Here is a 16,827-nt window from a genome sequence, read left to right on the forward strand (position 1 = left end):
CTCCCTGGCACAACGGTGAGCGCTATGAATTTAAGTAGGAGGTCCCGGGTTCAATTCCCGACAGAAGCAATTCGGGAATATATAATTTCTGACTTTTCTCTGGTCTAGTCTGGTGGGAGGCTAGTTACCACCCTACCAACAAAGACGTGCCTCTGAGCGATTTAGTGTTCCGGCTGATGTCGCGTTGAAACTAATTAGGGATATGACTACCATACAGGTTATCCCGTTACCATCTTACACTGTATCATCACTTACCACGAGGTAAGATTGCAGTTGATGGCTTACTTGTGGTAGAATAAAAATTGTGGCACAGGTGTAGCGCCTCGGTGAGTTAAATATTGTATACTAGCTATAGCGCGCCAAGTCGTCCACGTTTATTCCGGTATTACACAAATAGTATAAAGATGGTTAAAATCGGTCTAGTAATTTTGGAGTTATATCTACCATCCAATGCTTACTTTTTTAAATATCAGTAACGCGAGGGCTGACAATAAAAATAAAATTTCTCCTATACGTCGATAAGGAATTTTTACTTCCATGAGAATGGTCGGACCAGTGAAATAGAGAAAGAAGGTATTATAATGGGAAAACGAGATAATTAGGTATTCGATTTTTAATGGTTTATTGACTGCACTTTCTGATTATATGATTTATAGTTCATTTACCTCAATAAAATTTATGTTTAATGTTTATGTCTATGGTCGTCATCTTTGGTTGTCATTAATCTGTGGTCGTGATGAAATTGTCGTAATTTGTGAAAAAAGCTTCAAACTTGCTTTGAACATCAATAAAAATATTAAATTCCCAGAAATAATACATATACGTACTATGACAGTGATCGTATTTATTTGATATACGTATATATTCAAATTCTGGAATCGAAAAACACATGACCCAATAAAGTAAGTACCATGTTTACAATACATTTTTTTATGATGATTTGTTATTTTGTAGCCATTCAACTTATCAACATTCATTGATAATTGCCTTATTCAATAGCATCGACAAGTCATTGTGAGCTCTGTTTGAATTCTTATATTTTATATTTTGAGTACTCCATAGTTTACTGTCGAGATCGTTTATTTACAGACTTAACAAAGTCATACCCTGCTAACCATCACATTGAAAATGGATATATGAGTAACACAAATAATAGACTTAATAATTATCTAAGTGATAGGGTACTAATTAAGAATTATTGTTAAGTGTGGATATAAAGTAGTTTTATTAAACATTGCCTAATGGTAATTTGGATTGTATAGAAACAATTTTATTAGATTTTCAGCAGAAGTCTTCTTCTTTTAATTTACTCTTTGTAGTTGAAAATTAAATGGTTAAATAGTTCTCATGTAGCAATATCACTGGCTTTGCTTGCATGGTATTCATATAAGTATTTTCGACAGGTTTGAAAAGACACCCATCAACAAATACTAGTATAAAACCATTTAAAAGTGTTACGAAAAATATCTTGCATATGGTGCTCACACATTTTTTTTTCCAAATTTTGTTTAAAATAATTCAATGTTTTACAACTAAAGTGTTTCATTGAGGGCACACCATGAATATGTGCGAGCTGAAAGCAGCTATTAAAATAGACTTGCCAGATAATGAATAAACAATTTTATTTTTAGGTATTGCACAAACATGACAACAGAAGATGACATATCATTAAGAGTGGAAATGGGAAGGTTGGAAATTGAACCAATAAAACTGTTAAAAAATGTCAAAGAAGAGAACCCATTCTCAAATCCTTTGCAAAAAAAGATTTCCCCAAAAACATATACACAGAGTAGTAAATGTAGTTGTATGGTACAAAAAAAGAAAAATGTTTCTATTTACAAAAAGAAGCACAGCAAGCTGTTGAGGGATCCTGTTTTAAGATTATCACACAGCAACAGTAGCCTGAGACATGAATGTCAACATTTGTTCAGTAAAGAAATAACACCAGCTTATGCATCCCAAAAGTTTCAACCTGACACCTGTTTACACACACTGGTTGATAATTGCAACCAACTTAGTATATCAACTGAGAAGAATCAAACTTCTTTAGCAAATAAGTCAAACAGTGTGAAATGGTGGAAATGTGAAATTCCAAGTGAAAGACGTTCCAGAGATGTCCCTTCAGAGAGAAGTGCCTCATGCTCACAACAAGCTCTTAACCCACCTTGTGATATAACTATTGATGAACTAGCAAGCTACTTTGAAACACTAGTTCATATACCAAAAAAGATGTCCTCAATGGCTGAAATGATGTATATCTAATGATAAGTGTATTTTTTTTAAGTATTGTTCAGTGGTCCATATTTTACTCCAAAGTAATTATTTTAATGTTATCATAAGGTTTCTAAAATTTCTATAGAAACAAATAATGGTCTATCAAAGCTCTATTGTGAAAGGGCAATGAAGATTTTTGTATGGATCCTGGCTTATCTATCCCCCCCCATTTCGATTTTTATTTCAGAATCACTTTCACAAATAATTCTTTTAAGAACGGATAGTTAAATTCATTACAAACACTAAATAGTCTTTGTTAAAAATTCTTAAAGTGATGTATTTCAAAGATATAAGCTTTCTAAGTTTTAATTTTCCTTTTTCTCTTCAATGTAAATGAAAATCTTGTTCTGTAGTAAATACTTACTTTGAAGAAAATACACATCCGCGTTTAAAAACAAAACAACAGCGTTTTTAATTTTGTATATATTTTGCTAGACAATGAAAGTGTGGTACACTTGGATGCTTTGCTAATTCTATATGCTTAACTTGGTATCGGCACGCGGCGCCATCAAAATGCCGTCCACGATCTTCCTGCTGCATTTCAAGATAGTTTGTTTGAATCATTTGAAGAGGAATAATGCTTATTATTAGCGCAGTATTTAATATTGTGTACTAGCTATTGCCTGCTACTTCGTCCGCGTTAATACATACTCGTCATAAATTCTAAACATTAGGTCCAATTTGAGTTAGTTGAATTTCGATTGTCCCCGAGTTCTGATTGAAAAATTTGAACAATAAGCTGTGATTTTACTTAATTGTAGTAGTTAGACGTATAGCCTCGCGGTCTTTTTGCCGCAATAATGAGTAAACATATAGCACATTATTTTTACTTTTCATTAATAATTTTCGCGGCGAACGCCAGTAAAGTATCTGTATGATTTTCCCGACCTCTTTAACAATCATCTTTATAGTTGAGCCAATTTACAGATAAATATGAATTCATTGGTAAAAACTATGAAAATCCGTTCGGTAGTTTTTGAATTTTTCCCGCCCAGACAGATAGACAGACGCGGCCCTTCCGCGTCTGTCTATCTTATAATACTTTGTTTTATTAATATGCAGAAAACATAATTAATCGTCATTACTAGTTAATTGAAGCTGTGTTAGTTTAATGGGTAAGGCTTCGGCAGGCTTCCCTTTCGGAGGACCGAGCTCAATCCCGCACCTTTAACTATTCGGAGCTATGCGCGTTTTTATTTTTTTTTGTTACGATAATACACATATCGCCATATAGCCCCAAAGTAAGCGTAGCTTGTTTTTTTTTGGCTACTAGCAGATAGAACTCAGAAAGTAGGTTACTGCCCATTGCGTCAATCGGCAGACAGATTTTCCAACTACGCGGAAGATCTTCTTCTGTCCCTGGGCCGTTTCCGCATTTGGTTGGTCTGAAACCGTTCGTTGTACGACTGATGCGGCTCCCCACTGGATCACTCCAGCCAGCCGAGCTCACTCCACTTAATAGGCCGCCCAGGCCACCAACTGCTTTATGGAGTGTTGCTGAGGAGCCAAGGTGTGATGCGCGTTTTTCTGCTACTCAATTGCATTGACGCATTACGTGTATCAGCGTTTCATCTGTCTCCATGCATGATGTCTAATGTTGTGCGCGGAAGATATTATAGTACACAAATGTATGCGCAAACGTTGGTGAACTCTTTCATAGTTTAATGGAACGGCAGATCTGACCAACCGGATCCGGCGCAGGACCGTTAGCTTAACGTGCTCTCTGAGGCACGGGGTTGAATCTCCGTCAATTTCTAAACTCCGGGCTCGTACTAAGAATTGTTAATCGAAAACCTCAATACTATTTGGGCATTGGCTGGAATTTGCAATAAGGCATTTCATTAAATATCCTTAAACTTCTTACGGCGTTTGATTTCTTATCAAAAGTTAAAAAAAAAAAACTATTGAAAAACCATCCAACCATGGGCCAAAAGTGTAGGTATGCTATTGGATGCTGGAATGTTTGGTTTTTAAACGCGGATGTGTGTTTTCTTAAAAAGTAAGTAGGACTTATTATGACCAAGATTGTTTAATTTATTTCTAAGAATTAAAAAAAAATCTAAAGCTTGGACTTCGGATCTTCGAAATCTGCTATACAGCTAGCTATCCCTTTTCGGAATTATTCGTGAATCAAAATGGTGGAATTGCAAAATCTTAATTGTCCTTGAATATCCTTATTGTATATCGTTTTGTTAGAAAACCTGATCAGAGTATTCATCTACCATGCTAATCTATATATTATTGTTATGTTTGTTAGATCATTAAAGGTATAAGATAATCTATTTCTGAATATAAATTATTATCTTATACCTTTTATTTCGGCTTAGCTAAGGTTGTTGTTAAGCGTGCATTGTGTGTTGTGTAGGTGCAGGATATTTTGTTTTAACACCAGCTTATTGTTATACATAGTACTACTGACTAATATCCGCCACTTGCAGTTTTTGCTTTTTGAATTCTGTGGGAACTTTTCTGTATGTTAAGGACTGAAAAGTATCCCATGAATATTATCTCATGCAACATTTTGTCAGAATTTGTAAATAGATGTATAGGTGTTTAGATAACACTTTTCATTTTTTCAAACCCTGTAGGAAAAGTTCCTAGGTGTTTTTGACGTGACAACGTCTTATAATTCGATGGAGCCGGCTGCACGCACAAAAAAACATGACGTATGCGGCGTTACCTCGCTCTGAGGCGTTCCATTCAAGGCTTGAAGTGCAAGCGAGAGCGCGGAACGAGCGACAAAGAGGCACAGTCGGCCTCCGCGTTCGACATCTGTCTCTCTCCTACTTGAGTGAGCGATGCGTCCGCGTGGACAGCTTCTATACAATAATACTTTAACATGTTTGCGGCAAGGATGAAGTGCAGTGAAAAGTGAATGTGGTGTCAATTGTTTATAGCAACGATTTTATCAAACAAATAAAATTTAAATTTTCTTTTGGAAAATGCAACAATTCCATCAGTATTTTCTTACGACGTTGTCACGTTCAACTATCGTCAGTAAGCCGACTTTACAGACAACCAATTTTTTTGGGGATAAAAAGTATCCCATGAAGTATCATTAAGGATGCCAGCAATTGTTCTGCAAAATTTCATCAAGGTCAAAATAGCAGTTGAGCCATACATTGCTAACAAATAAACAAAGTAAAAAACAGACACAATTTTGAATTTATACTTGTAGTATGAGACTATGAACTTAAAAATTCTTTGTTTTAATGTCACTAATTGTTTAAACTATGGAAAATTTAAGGAATTACATCCACTCCATTACAATTTTGGATTGTGAAAAATTCATTAAATTCCATTGTTCAGTTGTTTTCCAAAGTGAATTAATATGCTTGAACTAAATGCACTACCACAACCGTGGTTAAGCGAGATATATAAGACATTTTCTACAATTTATGTTCACTTAACCAATATGTTACTGTAATCAAAACAAATAATCTTATTAGCTTATTACCGACCATATCTGTTGCATTCTAGCGCTGTTTATAGGTACTTCATTTTATGCATGGGTTGGTATCCATAGACATGGAGTTACGTGGCATTTGGTCTATGAAACGTTAGAGCACTATGATCATGTTCATTGTCACAATTGAATGCCTATACATGATATGCAACACGTGACTTCTGTATGGCCTGATTGATTGGTCGTAAACTGCGGATAGTTAATTGCTATTGCAGTGTTATATGAATTCCTACAAAAGGTAAACCGAGCCAGACAAGCACAATAAACGCCTAAGTTAAGCGTTAAATGCGCCGCTGGTTTCAACGCGTGCACTAAATGAGTAACGATTGGCTAAGCAGTAATGAAATACTACGTTTACTATACTATACTGCATCGAGCCGATTCGTATCGTGCGTAATCAAATTAAATTTAGTTGAGTGTTTCTATACCTACTATGCTTTTAGTTGCCATTTCGTGTATTTGGTCGCTTAAGGTGCACAAGTACTGCAATTAGACAACAAGGCCTACGTAGTCCGCCAATTAGTATGAATATACATAGTTTATTTAGGAAAATAAAAGCCGAAACGAACACTAGTGAAAACAGGCACAGCCGGTCATTTCGCAAACACAATGTAGCTTCGACAAAAACTGCCAACAATGTCTCCCAAAGTACAGTTCTTTGAATTGAAGCTTATAAAGACACGACCACGGCTAAATTTGGTAGATAATTTGCATGCATTGACACGAGGGGATACCCACTGGTCGCCATGTTTTGGTAATTGGTAGTACGTGTGAACTCTAATGCAACAAGGAAAAGAAATGTTTTTGTAGTAAATACCTGTTTTATTATGTAAGTTTGATGTTGTCAGTTATGAATTGATCCTGATAAGTACCTATTGAATTTAATTATTATAATATGTGAATGTACTCTAAGTAAGTATGCATGGAATTAAAAGAATTTTAAATAAAAGAGTTATATTAGGTACGTCATTTTATAAGTTTCTATCGTTGATTTCGTAAGAGTTTAATTTGGTGTTTCCAAACAATTTTCCAAACGATTCCCAATCAATACACAACGCATTCCTCACAACGCATTCCCATCAATGTAGGTTGTCAAACGAAAGTATCGGTGTGTAAACGCTGCTCACCTATTCTGTGGTCTACTAATAACGTTACGATTTCATCAAAACTTCCTTTTCATCACCAAAATTGCAAGAAACCCCAAAGGAACAGCAAAGAATTGATAAATGTTATATACGATGATGTAATTGAAGACATTGTATGTTAAAATTCATAGAAACATGAACCAAAAGAAATCTAAGAGATCATTATTTAAATTTGTGAGCCATTTAATATTATTACATCAATGCTATACCGTCAGTGTGCCTCCTATTGGCGCAGTGGGCAGCGACCCTGCTTTCTGAGTCGAAGACCATGGGTTCGTTTCTCACTACTGGAAAGTGTTATTCATCAGCTATCTTAGTACCCATATACTTACTTGCTTTGGGGCTAGATGTTTCTTGTCGTATTTTATTTATTTAAGCGATGCTTTGTTACTATTATCTTGCCTTTTGCCACTTATGCTTATTTCAATAGATGGCGTTCTAAGGTGGTAGGTAAAAGGCTACCTATAACTACCTACTGGAAAAAAAAATTGTATACAGTAGTACTTACATAGGTACCGATAGTATTTAGATAAAAAATAAGAACCTAACTAAACGTAGAAATTTATGATTTTTAACATCTATCAATTCTATTATATAAATTCTCTTTGACAGTCTTTCAAGTATCCACATTCATCGCAACAAAACATATTCGATTGATTTAACAAATTGAGTACCTATTTCCAGTATGCGGACAATAAGAGTGAATTGGTGTGGCATTTTTGTAGATGCTTATACATATTCCTCCAAATATTTGCTATTTACTTTAACCGTGGTCGTTGTCTCTATTTTATGGGTTTGGATATACGAAAAACCTCATTTGTACAAGGTTAGTAAAGGTTAGCTGTATTCGGCAAACGATTAGTTACCTGGCCTTTATTAATTCTTTATCTAAAAGCCTCAATATTTCCCGAAATTGGGGGGAACCTCTGCATGCGCCTTTATATAGGTATTAATTATCAGAAGTATGGATGGCACCTAGGCCTTCCGGCCCCACCTAGAGCGGTGACTGAAGTTGCGCAATGTCGAGCCAGCTCCGGTGTAGGTTACCACACCCTTCACATCTGAACACATCAATGCTGATTTGGTGCAGTAATTCCCCGAAACTTTGTCTCAAAAAGTTACTAGGTACTACTAAAACTATAGCAGGCGCATGAACTTTGGCGCCCAATTTGGGATGCAGGTGGCTCCGAAGGTTTTAGTGGGTATTGTGGCTCCTTCTTTCAGCGCGTCCTACATACCTGGCCGGAGATCGCCAATGCCGGTCATTGGCGATGGCGGTAGGAGGCATCTATCAGGTATTCGTATAACTACCTTATATTATAAACGAACTTATTTCCTAACGTTTTACAGTTAATATTCAAAATGAGCAAACATTCAAACATTTTGAGTCCGATTCAAAGCAATGACGGTGTGGAAAATAACCATGTAATAGTGAACTGCCAAACAACTTCAGAAGTTCAGATAAGACTCGCTGAAATATCAAAAGACTGACTTGAAACAGTAAATAATTATGTTCTGACGAAAATAAAAATTAGGTGCTTAATTATATTACGAAAAATTATGTGAAAAACATTAATGTTTAAAAAAATTTACATTTTAATATTAATACAGCATAATATTTCATATTTGCGTCATCAGTAATAATATTAACGTTAGCCAACTCCTCTGGACGGTAAAACGATTTCCGTGGCCCTATCGTGCCTTCCGTGCTCTTTATTTATTGCTTCATTAAATTATTTTCAGTCGTTTATGATAGAAAATTTAAAGCAAAATTATTGGAAAGAAGTACTTTTCAGAATTCCATGATATGTTATGAAAATCAAGCTTAATTTGTTATACTTACTATTTGATTTTCATAAAAGCATAATTGGCAAGGCGAAACTGGAGTAGGTAGGTAACCGGGACGTTCATTTAACGCGTTGACTGCTGCCTAACATTAAGATTGCAAATGTTTAAATGATTAAAGTTTCAAATAGTGGGTGATGATTGATGCTCCAAGAGCAAGAATATATATTATCTTATTCGCGGAAACGTCAAGTCGTTTGTTGAAATAAGTTGCATCGTTGTTTCTAAATTTGGTTCTGTAACTGTTTGAAATAGTAATCGTTAAAGCCTACTACCACATATAGGAGCAGCGTGGTCAACACTTTAATTCCTTCTCTTCTATGAGAGAAGAGGCCCATGCCAAACAGAGGGACGTCAATAAGCTGATGATAATGATGAAAAAAACATTGGTTTTCACCGATTCTTAGGTTAAAGGTACATTATTAGAGATACAAGATAAAGGCAGGTTGTTATGATTTTCCTTATTTATTTTTAATTACAATAATTGCAAAGTTGCAACAAATGACAATGAAAATTTGGCTTACAATTTAATTTTAGTTCATCACTTAAATTGTCAATAATATATTGTCTTACAAAGCTGTATATCATTGCAGGATACAATACAGTAAAGGACTTTGATTTCAAATGATACTAGCTTACAGTAAATAGTGTATAGAAAATTATATATGAACTATAAACGAGAAACAAAAAACAACGATAATTTCATCTTTCATAATAATATCATACAGCCGTATATTATTATTTTAACACTACAGTACATAGTTATGATACCATTTTTTTAAATCACAGTGAATAAGTATCTATGGGTATCAAAAACTGTAACACAAATTAATATTAGGGTATTTGACTACTCTCTTAGATTAAATAAAATTCGTATGCCTATACCTATGCTTTTTGATATTTAAATAATGTGGTGTTTCATAACTGAAGAGAATTACAGGTTTTTCTTTGGAATGGTATGTTAGCAGTTTTGCACGCATTTCGTCCTCTCACACACTAAAGAGCTTGCTTTTCAGTTAGTGAGAGTATCATGCGTGAATACTAAAAAAAAAATTGACACGGGCATGTCACGTAACGCATTACTTTTCGAAAGCATAAGACACACTACGGGCGCCCAACCAAAGTCCGGAAATAATCAAAGACAGCTTTTGACTGCAATCACACCTGATGAAAAGCGTTGATGCGGCCTAAGATAGCGCATGCCATGCATGATAGCGCAAGTAGATAACTATAAACTGTTGATTTGAAGAAGCCCGGTACCTATCGGGGAAGATGAAAGCTGAAACGACATTCCGGATCTTTTCAGTACGAATTAAAAACGATTAAGGAAAGCGCTTTATACGATATCAACTACGTAGAGGTAAATCTTTACTTGCAATTCGTAAAAAGGTGTAGATGGAGCCAAATTCAAAATGGTCTGCTCTGAAATGAAATGCATCTTGTAGAATACTGAATACCGAAAGGAAGGTTTGCGATGGAGTTCCAAATTTTGACGAAATATATCATATCAGTTATCAGATAAAATAAGTGGGTCAGTTGTCTAAGAAAGACAGTGTGCCGAACTTTCTAATGGGCCGACAATATTCGCTTATTGAGAAAATAAGGAATTTTTGTGCAAGCGTAACTCAGCCAATAACAACAATTGCTATAATGGCAAATTGCGCAATCGACCCGCAAAGCCCTGAACACACGACGAAGCAAGCAGGCAAACAATTAGCTTAACAAATAATTCAATTTACCTTTTCTGCATTGTCAGTCTTCGGATTTCCAAAACTGAAAACCTGACAAAAATATAGGCCAAGATATAAACGGAACCTCAATATACTGTGACGCCATGAAATAAATCTTTTTGGACCGTGACACTACCGGCGTGCACCACTGATAGTGCGGGTATTATTTAATACATACCACTGCCAACAAATAGTGCTGCAATGGTTAACGTATACAAAGTCAAACTGAATATGAAACCCATGTTTCTTTCTCGCATCATTTAAACAAATTGTTGTTTAAATGATGCGAGAAAGAAACACGGGTTTTGCTTTATCCTAATTTCACAATTTTAACTTATATATTTTATACACAGGGCTATTAAAATAGATACACGATTAACTTTTCCATGGTTACATTGCAAATGCTACAATATGTAGCGTATATAAACATTCTTCAACTTTTACTTATAAAAGTAGTAGTAATTGATAGATAGATAGATAGCCGCTATGGATGACATCAGGCAAGTCGCAGGGAACCGCTAGGCTCAAGCGGCACAAGACCTTGGTACTTGGAACTCCCCCCAAGAACCTATGTCCAGCAGTGGACGTCCATCGGTTGATATGATAATGATGCTGAATTGATAGATTGTATTCGATCGGATTTTTATTAAATATTTATGTTGAATGTTGACACCTTTGTTATTTTACAGATTCACATTTTCGTTTTACTATAAAAAGTCATAATAAAAAATACAGTATTATTTGTCGCAGAATATTAGCAATTGAAATCATTTTTAGACTTTATATAAGGAAGGACATTCAATAAAAAAAAAACTAAATTTATATAATATGTACTATAATAAGAGCTTAGCGGGTACATATTACTAGTATAATACACATATTACACATACTATCTCAAAACAAAAAAAAAAAAATTTTTAGTAATTATCTTGATAACACGTATCCATGTTTAATATGACGAAAACCATGAGGATTTTGATTTTCTAAATGCGATAACGTTTTACTGTTTCACTTTGTTAACAAAAAGCCAGGCAAGGAAGATATGAACCCGTCCAAATTCTGTTAGGATCCTAGACATCCTAATATGTTGATTGGCTGTCAGAATAGTAGGCTGTTTTGTATCCTAATTAGCCAATGAATATGCTCATAGACTTCCCAATCTTATCACACTGATGTTATAGTTTCCTAAATTCTCATTAGGCTTTGAATAAATTAAGAGTAGTATAACATGTCAGATACCCTAGTATTAATATTTACTATCTATAGTGCAATTTGTTTTAGAAACCACTATAATGAACAGTTAGTTATTTTATGTTTAACATGATTGACTATAGCACCCCAAATATTGTCCAGCAAACCTAAGCTGTGGTGGGGTGTTGGAAATAATATTCACAAGTCCACAGCTCACAACGCACCATTAGAAAAATAAATTATAGACGATTCTAACCTACACTTCTGCTTATCTTGGCATATGTTCTCTGCAGATCTGCAACAGAGAAACTATTCAAAAATACTGTTTATTTCTTTTTTTATTCCACTACAGTAACAAGTTGACTGCGATTACACCTGCTGGTAATTGACGATGCAGTCTAAGAAGTAGCGGGCTAACCTGTTAGGGGTGTGGTAGTTATATTAAACCTATAACCCTAGTCGGTTTCTACGCGTCATCGTACCGGAACGCTTAATGGCTTAGCGGTATGTTTTTATCGGCAGAGTTGTAACTAACGGAAGCACAAGCTTCCCATCAGACCAGACCAAGGAAAATTCAGACATTATAAATTCCTCCACACAAACTCGAGGTCGTCCTTTACTTTGTAACGCACACAATTAATTATCCGTACTAATATTATAAATGCGAAGTGCGTTTTTTTGTCCTTCCTTCACACCCTAATTAAGTAACCATCTTCTAAAACTATAATAAATCGCTGAACATACATGGGGGTGATTCGGATACTCCACAATATACCGGACCTAAATTTTTTTTTATGACGTCAATTGACCGGCCACCCTGAATAGTAACACAATAGACCAGTTTGGCAGTTTTTAGTGATTACTTAACTTTATTTGTAGTTATAAAATTGGACGGATTGCTTACTGAAGTTGAACAGGACAGCGCAGTATAGTTGGCCTGCGGGTTAGGAGAACCAGCGAATGTGTTCATCTGCATTTGCGTCGGTGGGGGGTGCGTGGCGAGGGGGGAGACGGGCGGCGCCATGCCACTGCCGCCCCCCGCGCTTACGTTGGCCGGACTTCCGGTCGTCGATAGTCGAGAAAATGCCGCCAAGGCATCAGGGAAGTTTGGTGGTGTTGCAGGAGTATTACATGGTGTCATGAGTTGCTGAAAACACAATATTTATAAAATCTTTATTTGAATTCTTTCAATTCGTCTCTACTTTACATGTACAAGTAGAACCCTATAAAATAGAAGAGATACCGTAAAAAATAAGAATATTTATATTTCTCAAAGTCAAAGTCAAAGTCAAAAATATCTTTATTCAAGTAGGCCCACAGGTGGCACTTTTGATGCGTACATAAGAATTACACGGTAGTGAGATGATGGCGATAACCACATTCGTAAACTTAAAACTAAAGCTACGAGGGTTCCAAACGCGTCCCGGTCTAAGAAGAAGCCCACAACAAACTTAGCCGGGTGTTTTTTTTTTTTTTTTTTTGTTATCGCCATCTCACAATGTAATTTTAAATTATTAGAAGAGCAACCTGGTTAGAGCAATAATTTACACCCAAGCTTTTTTATCGTTTACGTAGTCCTTTATACTATAATAGGACTTTTCTATAAGCTTACGTTTAATACAAACTTTGAACTTTTTAAGAGACATCTCCAAGATGTCAATTGGTAGTTTATTGTAGAATTGTATGCAATTTCCTTTAAACGAATTATGAATTTTATGTAACCTAGTATATTGCACTGTAAGTTTATTCTTACTTCTAATGTTTAAATTATTGCAGTCACATTTTTTCTTAAATTTAGAAATGTTTTTATGGACGTACATTAAATTTTCAAATATGTACTGACTATACACTGTCATTATTTTAAAATCTTTAAATTTATCTCTCAATGACTCTCTCGGACCCATTTTGTAGATAGAACGAACAGCCCTCTTCTGCAGCACGAAAATAGTGCTAATATCAGCAGCATTACCCCAAAGTAAAATTCCATATGACATAATGCTGTGAAAGTAACTAAAATATACCAGTCTAGCAGTTTCTACGTCGGTCATATGGCGTATCTTCTTTACCGCATAGGCAGCAGAACTAAGCCTGTTAACTAAGTCTGATACTGCTTAGGCGTGAAACAACCTTTCGGCGTTCGTTAACTTCCACATATAACTTTGGAACCTCAAGGCATTCTTTAACAAATGATTCAAAACCTACACCTTAAAATAGTTTCCACTACCAAATGAAAAACTGAATAAAAAAATATGTAAAATCTTGAATATTATAGGAAAAATGTATGTATGCATCTAATTAAGATAACTAATATTTATGAAGTCATAACAATAAGACTTAAGCAAATACCTGAGGGTAATGTGGTGCAGCTATCCCATTTGCTCCAGCTGGAATTGCTACCTCTTGAAAGAATATTGACAATGCCGTCTGAAAACACATAGCTTATTAAAACCCTATTGTATAAAAAAAATAAAGGGACACTTATAAACTGAAGTCATCCAAGTCGCTAGAGATAAAAAAAATTGCTTATAAGTCCATCATTAAAAGCTGTTTCTAAAATCTTTGTGGAATCAATAATACCTTGTGTAAAACATTTTTCATGGAAATCAAATATGAAAGGAATAAAACATTGCTTGATCATTTTTTTGTCAAATGATACTTTAACTTAGTTGGTATCTAATGCTCAATTAATTAATTGTGTTTTATATGAAGAATTTATATTATACTTGTTATAAACTCTAAAAAAAAAAAAGATAGTATAAGAGTATGTATATGATTTTAATCCATTTGTTCACAAGAAATTTGGTAAAACTTTTGGATTCTAAAGCAAGCAGATGGCCCAGCTACTAATAGTTAAATTTAACAAGAACTTTAAAAATAGCTATATTAACTGTACACACATAAAAAACTTGAACCCAACTACTGAATAAAGGAAGGACAAATCAATGAACTCACTTCAAACTCATAGCATTACAAGGGATATAAATTTTTCTGTTATTTAAATTGCATTAAGATCTTTGCCATGACCCAAAGGAACTGATATTTTTATATAATATATATTATTTCTTTTTTAAATAACTAGAATTGTGTAGCTGTTTGAAAAGAGCAAACAACCAAACACTCTTTGAAATCTATTTCCCAAAAAATTCAGCTTTGCTATTTGTTTACTTTTTGTAAAACTCAAAAAGTAGTTGATAGATTGAGTTGTAAACTGTTGCATTTTTATGTATATAAGAGTTTTTCTATGTGATCAGCAGAACTACAGAGAAATATGACTGGATTCAGGTTTGGTCATTAATTTGTGGATCTAACATTTATATCCCATATTACAATGAGAGAGAAGGCTTGTTTCCAACTATGGGGCATTAATCTTTCAAACAAACACATATTCCAGCAGCAAGACAAGATTCACAAAGCCATAATGCTACAAATACCTAGTACTTACTTTGACTTAAAAATATGAATAATATTATTATTATTTTTATTGATCTACTTAGAGTAAAACAATTAACAACAACTAGGTAACTCACCTTAATTTTTTATTTAAGTTATAATCAAAAACATACGATTAGTCAGTACACCACATGGGAAGTTTATGATTTCAACTTTTACATAATTGATATCCCAGATCCTTACCCCACATACCATTCTCAATTACAAAGTTATTTTAGACTAAAATTCTTTAAGGTCACTTACATATTTGATGTTATTAGTGTTTTTAATATTATCAAACAAATAAACTGGAAGCTTATTGATAAGTAATGGGACCATAAATTCCCAGGCCAATATGCATTATTATAAGGCAGTAGTTTACTACCTATGCTTTCTGGTTAAATAATTAAGTATTGACAAATAACTACTATTAAAATTTATTCCACTGTTATTAAAAAAAAACATAAATAAATAATAACGAAATAATAATTATAAAAAGTACACAACTAAGTTCATTGGTCTGTCTGGATACTGCAATGGGTATTTAATGAACATTTATCCATTTTGGTTCCGGTTGACTCATATGCATATCCAAATGTATATATCCTTTATTAGTATTATATACAGAAGGTTCCACATTCAACTTGGTTGGTAAAGTTTTTTTAGTTCAACTGACTTCAATGTCTTTCAGACATCTGAATCATTAATAGATTTCTTTTTATTTATGAAAGTTGTACATATGCATTGAACATAGCTATTAAATTTGAGGCCACAATATCCATGTGATCCCCACATCACACAATAAAAGAATACTCATGATCAGTTCACAATTATTGATGGGGAACTCTATAAAGGGATATATAAAAAAATAGTACAAAACCCTCCTCCGTTAATCCATTAAAAATTTAAATAGCTCTAATCTCGCTTACATAATATTTTCACTATTCAATAGAAGTTTATTAAGATAGGTAATATGAGCAAATTGAAAAATCGTTCAAAGATAATTAATAAAGCGATAATATTAAGTCTGTTGACTGTTGTTAAAGATTTATTATTGTTGTCATTATCAATGTGTGTTTCTAGATCTAGATACGGTCAAGGTAATTGATCGTTAAAACTCTCTCACAAAAGGAATTCTCTAATTCACTGAGTTGAGTACGACGCGATCGTTAAACACGCCTGGCTAGAACATCCTACTGTGCTGTATGCAATACAGAAAAAAATGCTGCCATTGCATGATTTTATTATTTGTTTACATGTATATTATAAATTTACCTCAAATTGCCAATGTGCTGCCTGAAGTAGCTGTTTAGCTTGTTCTCGTGCACATCCAGCCACTAGTACAAATTGATTTATCATAACTTGTTCACGTAAAGAATCCATTTTTAAAGGTTCTTCTACCCAGATTTAACTATTAGAAATCAGCAAGAAATAGCCGCTGTGCTTTAGTAAATGAATGTTTATCCAGGATACGAATGCAAAGTGCAAACCAAATGTAAACGTAGGTGTATAATAATAATATTATTGATAGAACGTCTATGTGTGTTCCACGAGAATTCACGAGAGTAAAAGAGAAAACAACACTTTGCCTTGCATCTCTGCACGGTTTTAATCTGTGGTTCTATGGTGTAGAATAACTAGTGGCAAAGAGAAAATACCTAATCACTACTGTACACCACTTCTCTTATTACAAAAAAGGAGGGGTTCACTGTTCAATAGGGCTAAAACTCAGCCGAAAAGAGCGCAA

General features: G+C 34.4%; 2 protein-coding genes across 2 annotated transcripts; one reads left to right on the forward strand and one right to left on the reverse strand.

Annotated features, from left to right (window-relative positions):
* Positions 1-736: 736 nt before the first annotated feature.
* LOC120630477 lies at positions 737-4,175 on the forward strand. Its single transcript, XM_039899718.1, has 2 exons — positions 737-902; positions 1,632-4,175. The coding sequence occupies exon 2, from the start codon at positions 1,645-1,647 to the stop codon at positions 2,260-2,262; it is 618 nt and encodes a 205-aa protein (XP_039755652.1). The 5' UTR covers positions 737-902; positions 1,632-1,644; the 3' UTR covers positions 2,263-4,175.
* Positions 4,176-9,686: 5,511 nt separating this feature from the next.
* Positions 9,687-16,644, reverse strand: LOC120630431 (UBA-like domain-containing protein 1). The gene is made up of 4 exons (XM_039899661.1): positions 16,356-16,644; positions 13,998-14,075; positions 12,556-12,798; positions 9,687-11,946 (listed from the first exon to the last, which is right to left on the reverse strand). Exons 1-4 carry the CDS (start codon positions 16,461-16,463, stop codon positions 11,920-11,922), a joined length of 456 nt encoding a protein of 151 aa, XP_039755595.1. The 5' UTR covers positions 16,464-16,644; the 3' UTR covers positions 9,687-11,919.
* Between the last annotated feature and the right edge of the window lie 183 nt (positions 16,645-16,827).

Source organism: Pararge aegeria, chromosome 16, assembly GCF_905163445.1.
Source record: "Pararge aegeria chromosome 16, ilParAegt1.1, whole genome shotgun sequence".
Lineage (NCBI taxonomy): Eukaryota > Metazoa > Arthropoda > Insecta > Lepidoptera > Nymphalidae > Pararge > Pararge aegeria.

Excerpts from the sequence above, each read along its gene's own strand:
- LOC120630477 (XM_039899718.1), top strand. The coding sequence starts at position 1,645 with ATGACAACAGAAGATGACATATCATTAAGAGTGGAAATGGGAAGGTTG.
- LOC120630431 (XM_039899661.1), bottom strand. The coding sequence starts at position 16,463 with ATGGATTCTTTACGTGAACAAGTTATGATAAATCAATTTGTACTAGTG. Across the intron at positions 12,799-13,997 it reads CTGCACCACATTACCCTCAG|CAACTCATGACACCATGTAA; the intron begins GTATTTGCTTAA and ends TTGTGTTTTCAG. Across the intron at positions 11,947-12,555 it reads CGCTGTCCTGTTCAACTTCA|ATCTGCAGAGAACATATGCC; the intron begins GTAAGCAATCCG and ends TCTCTGTTGCAG.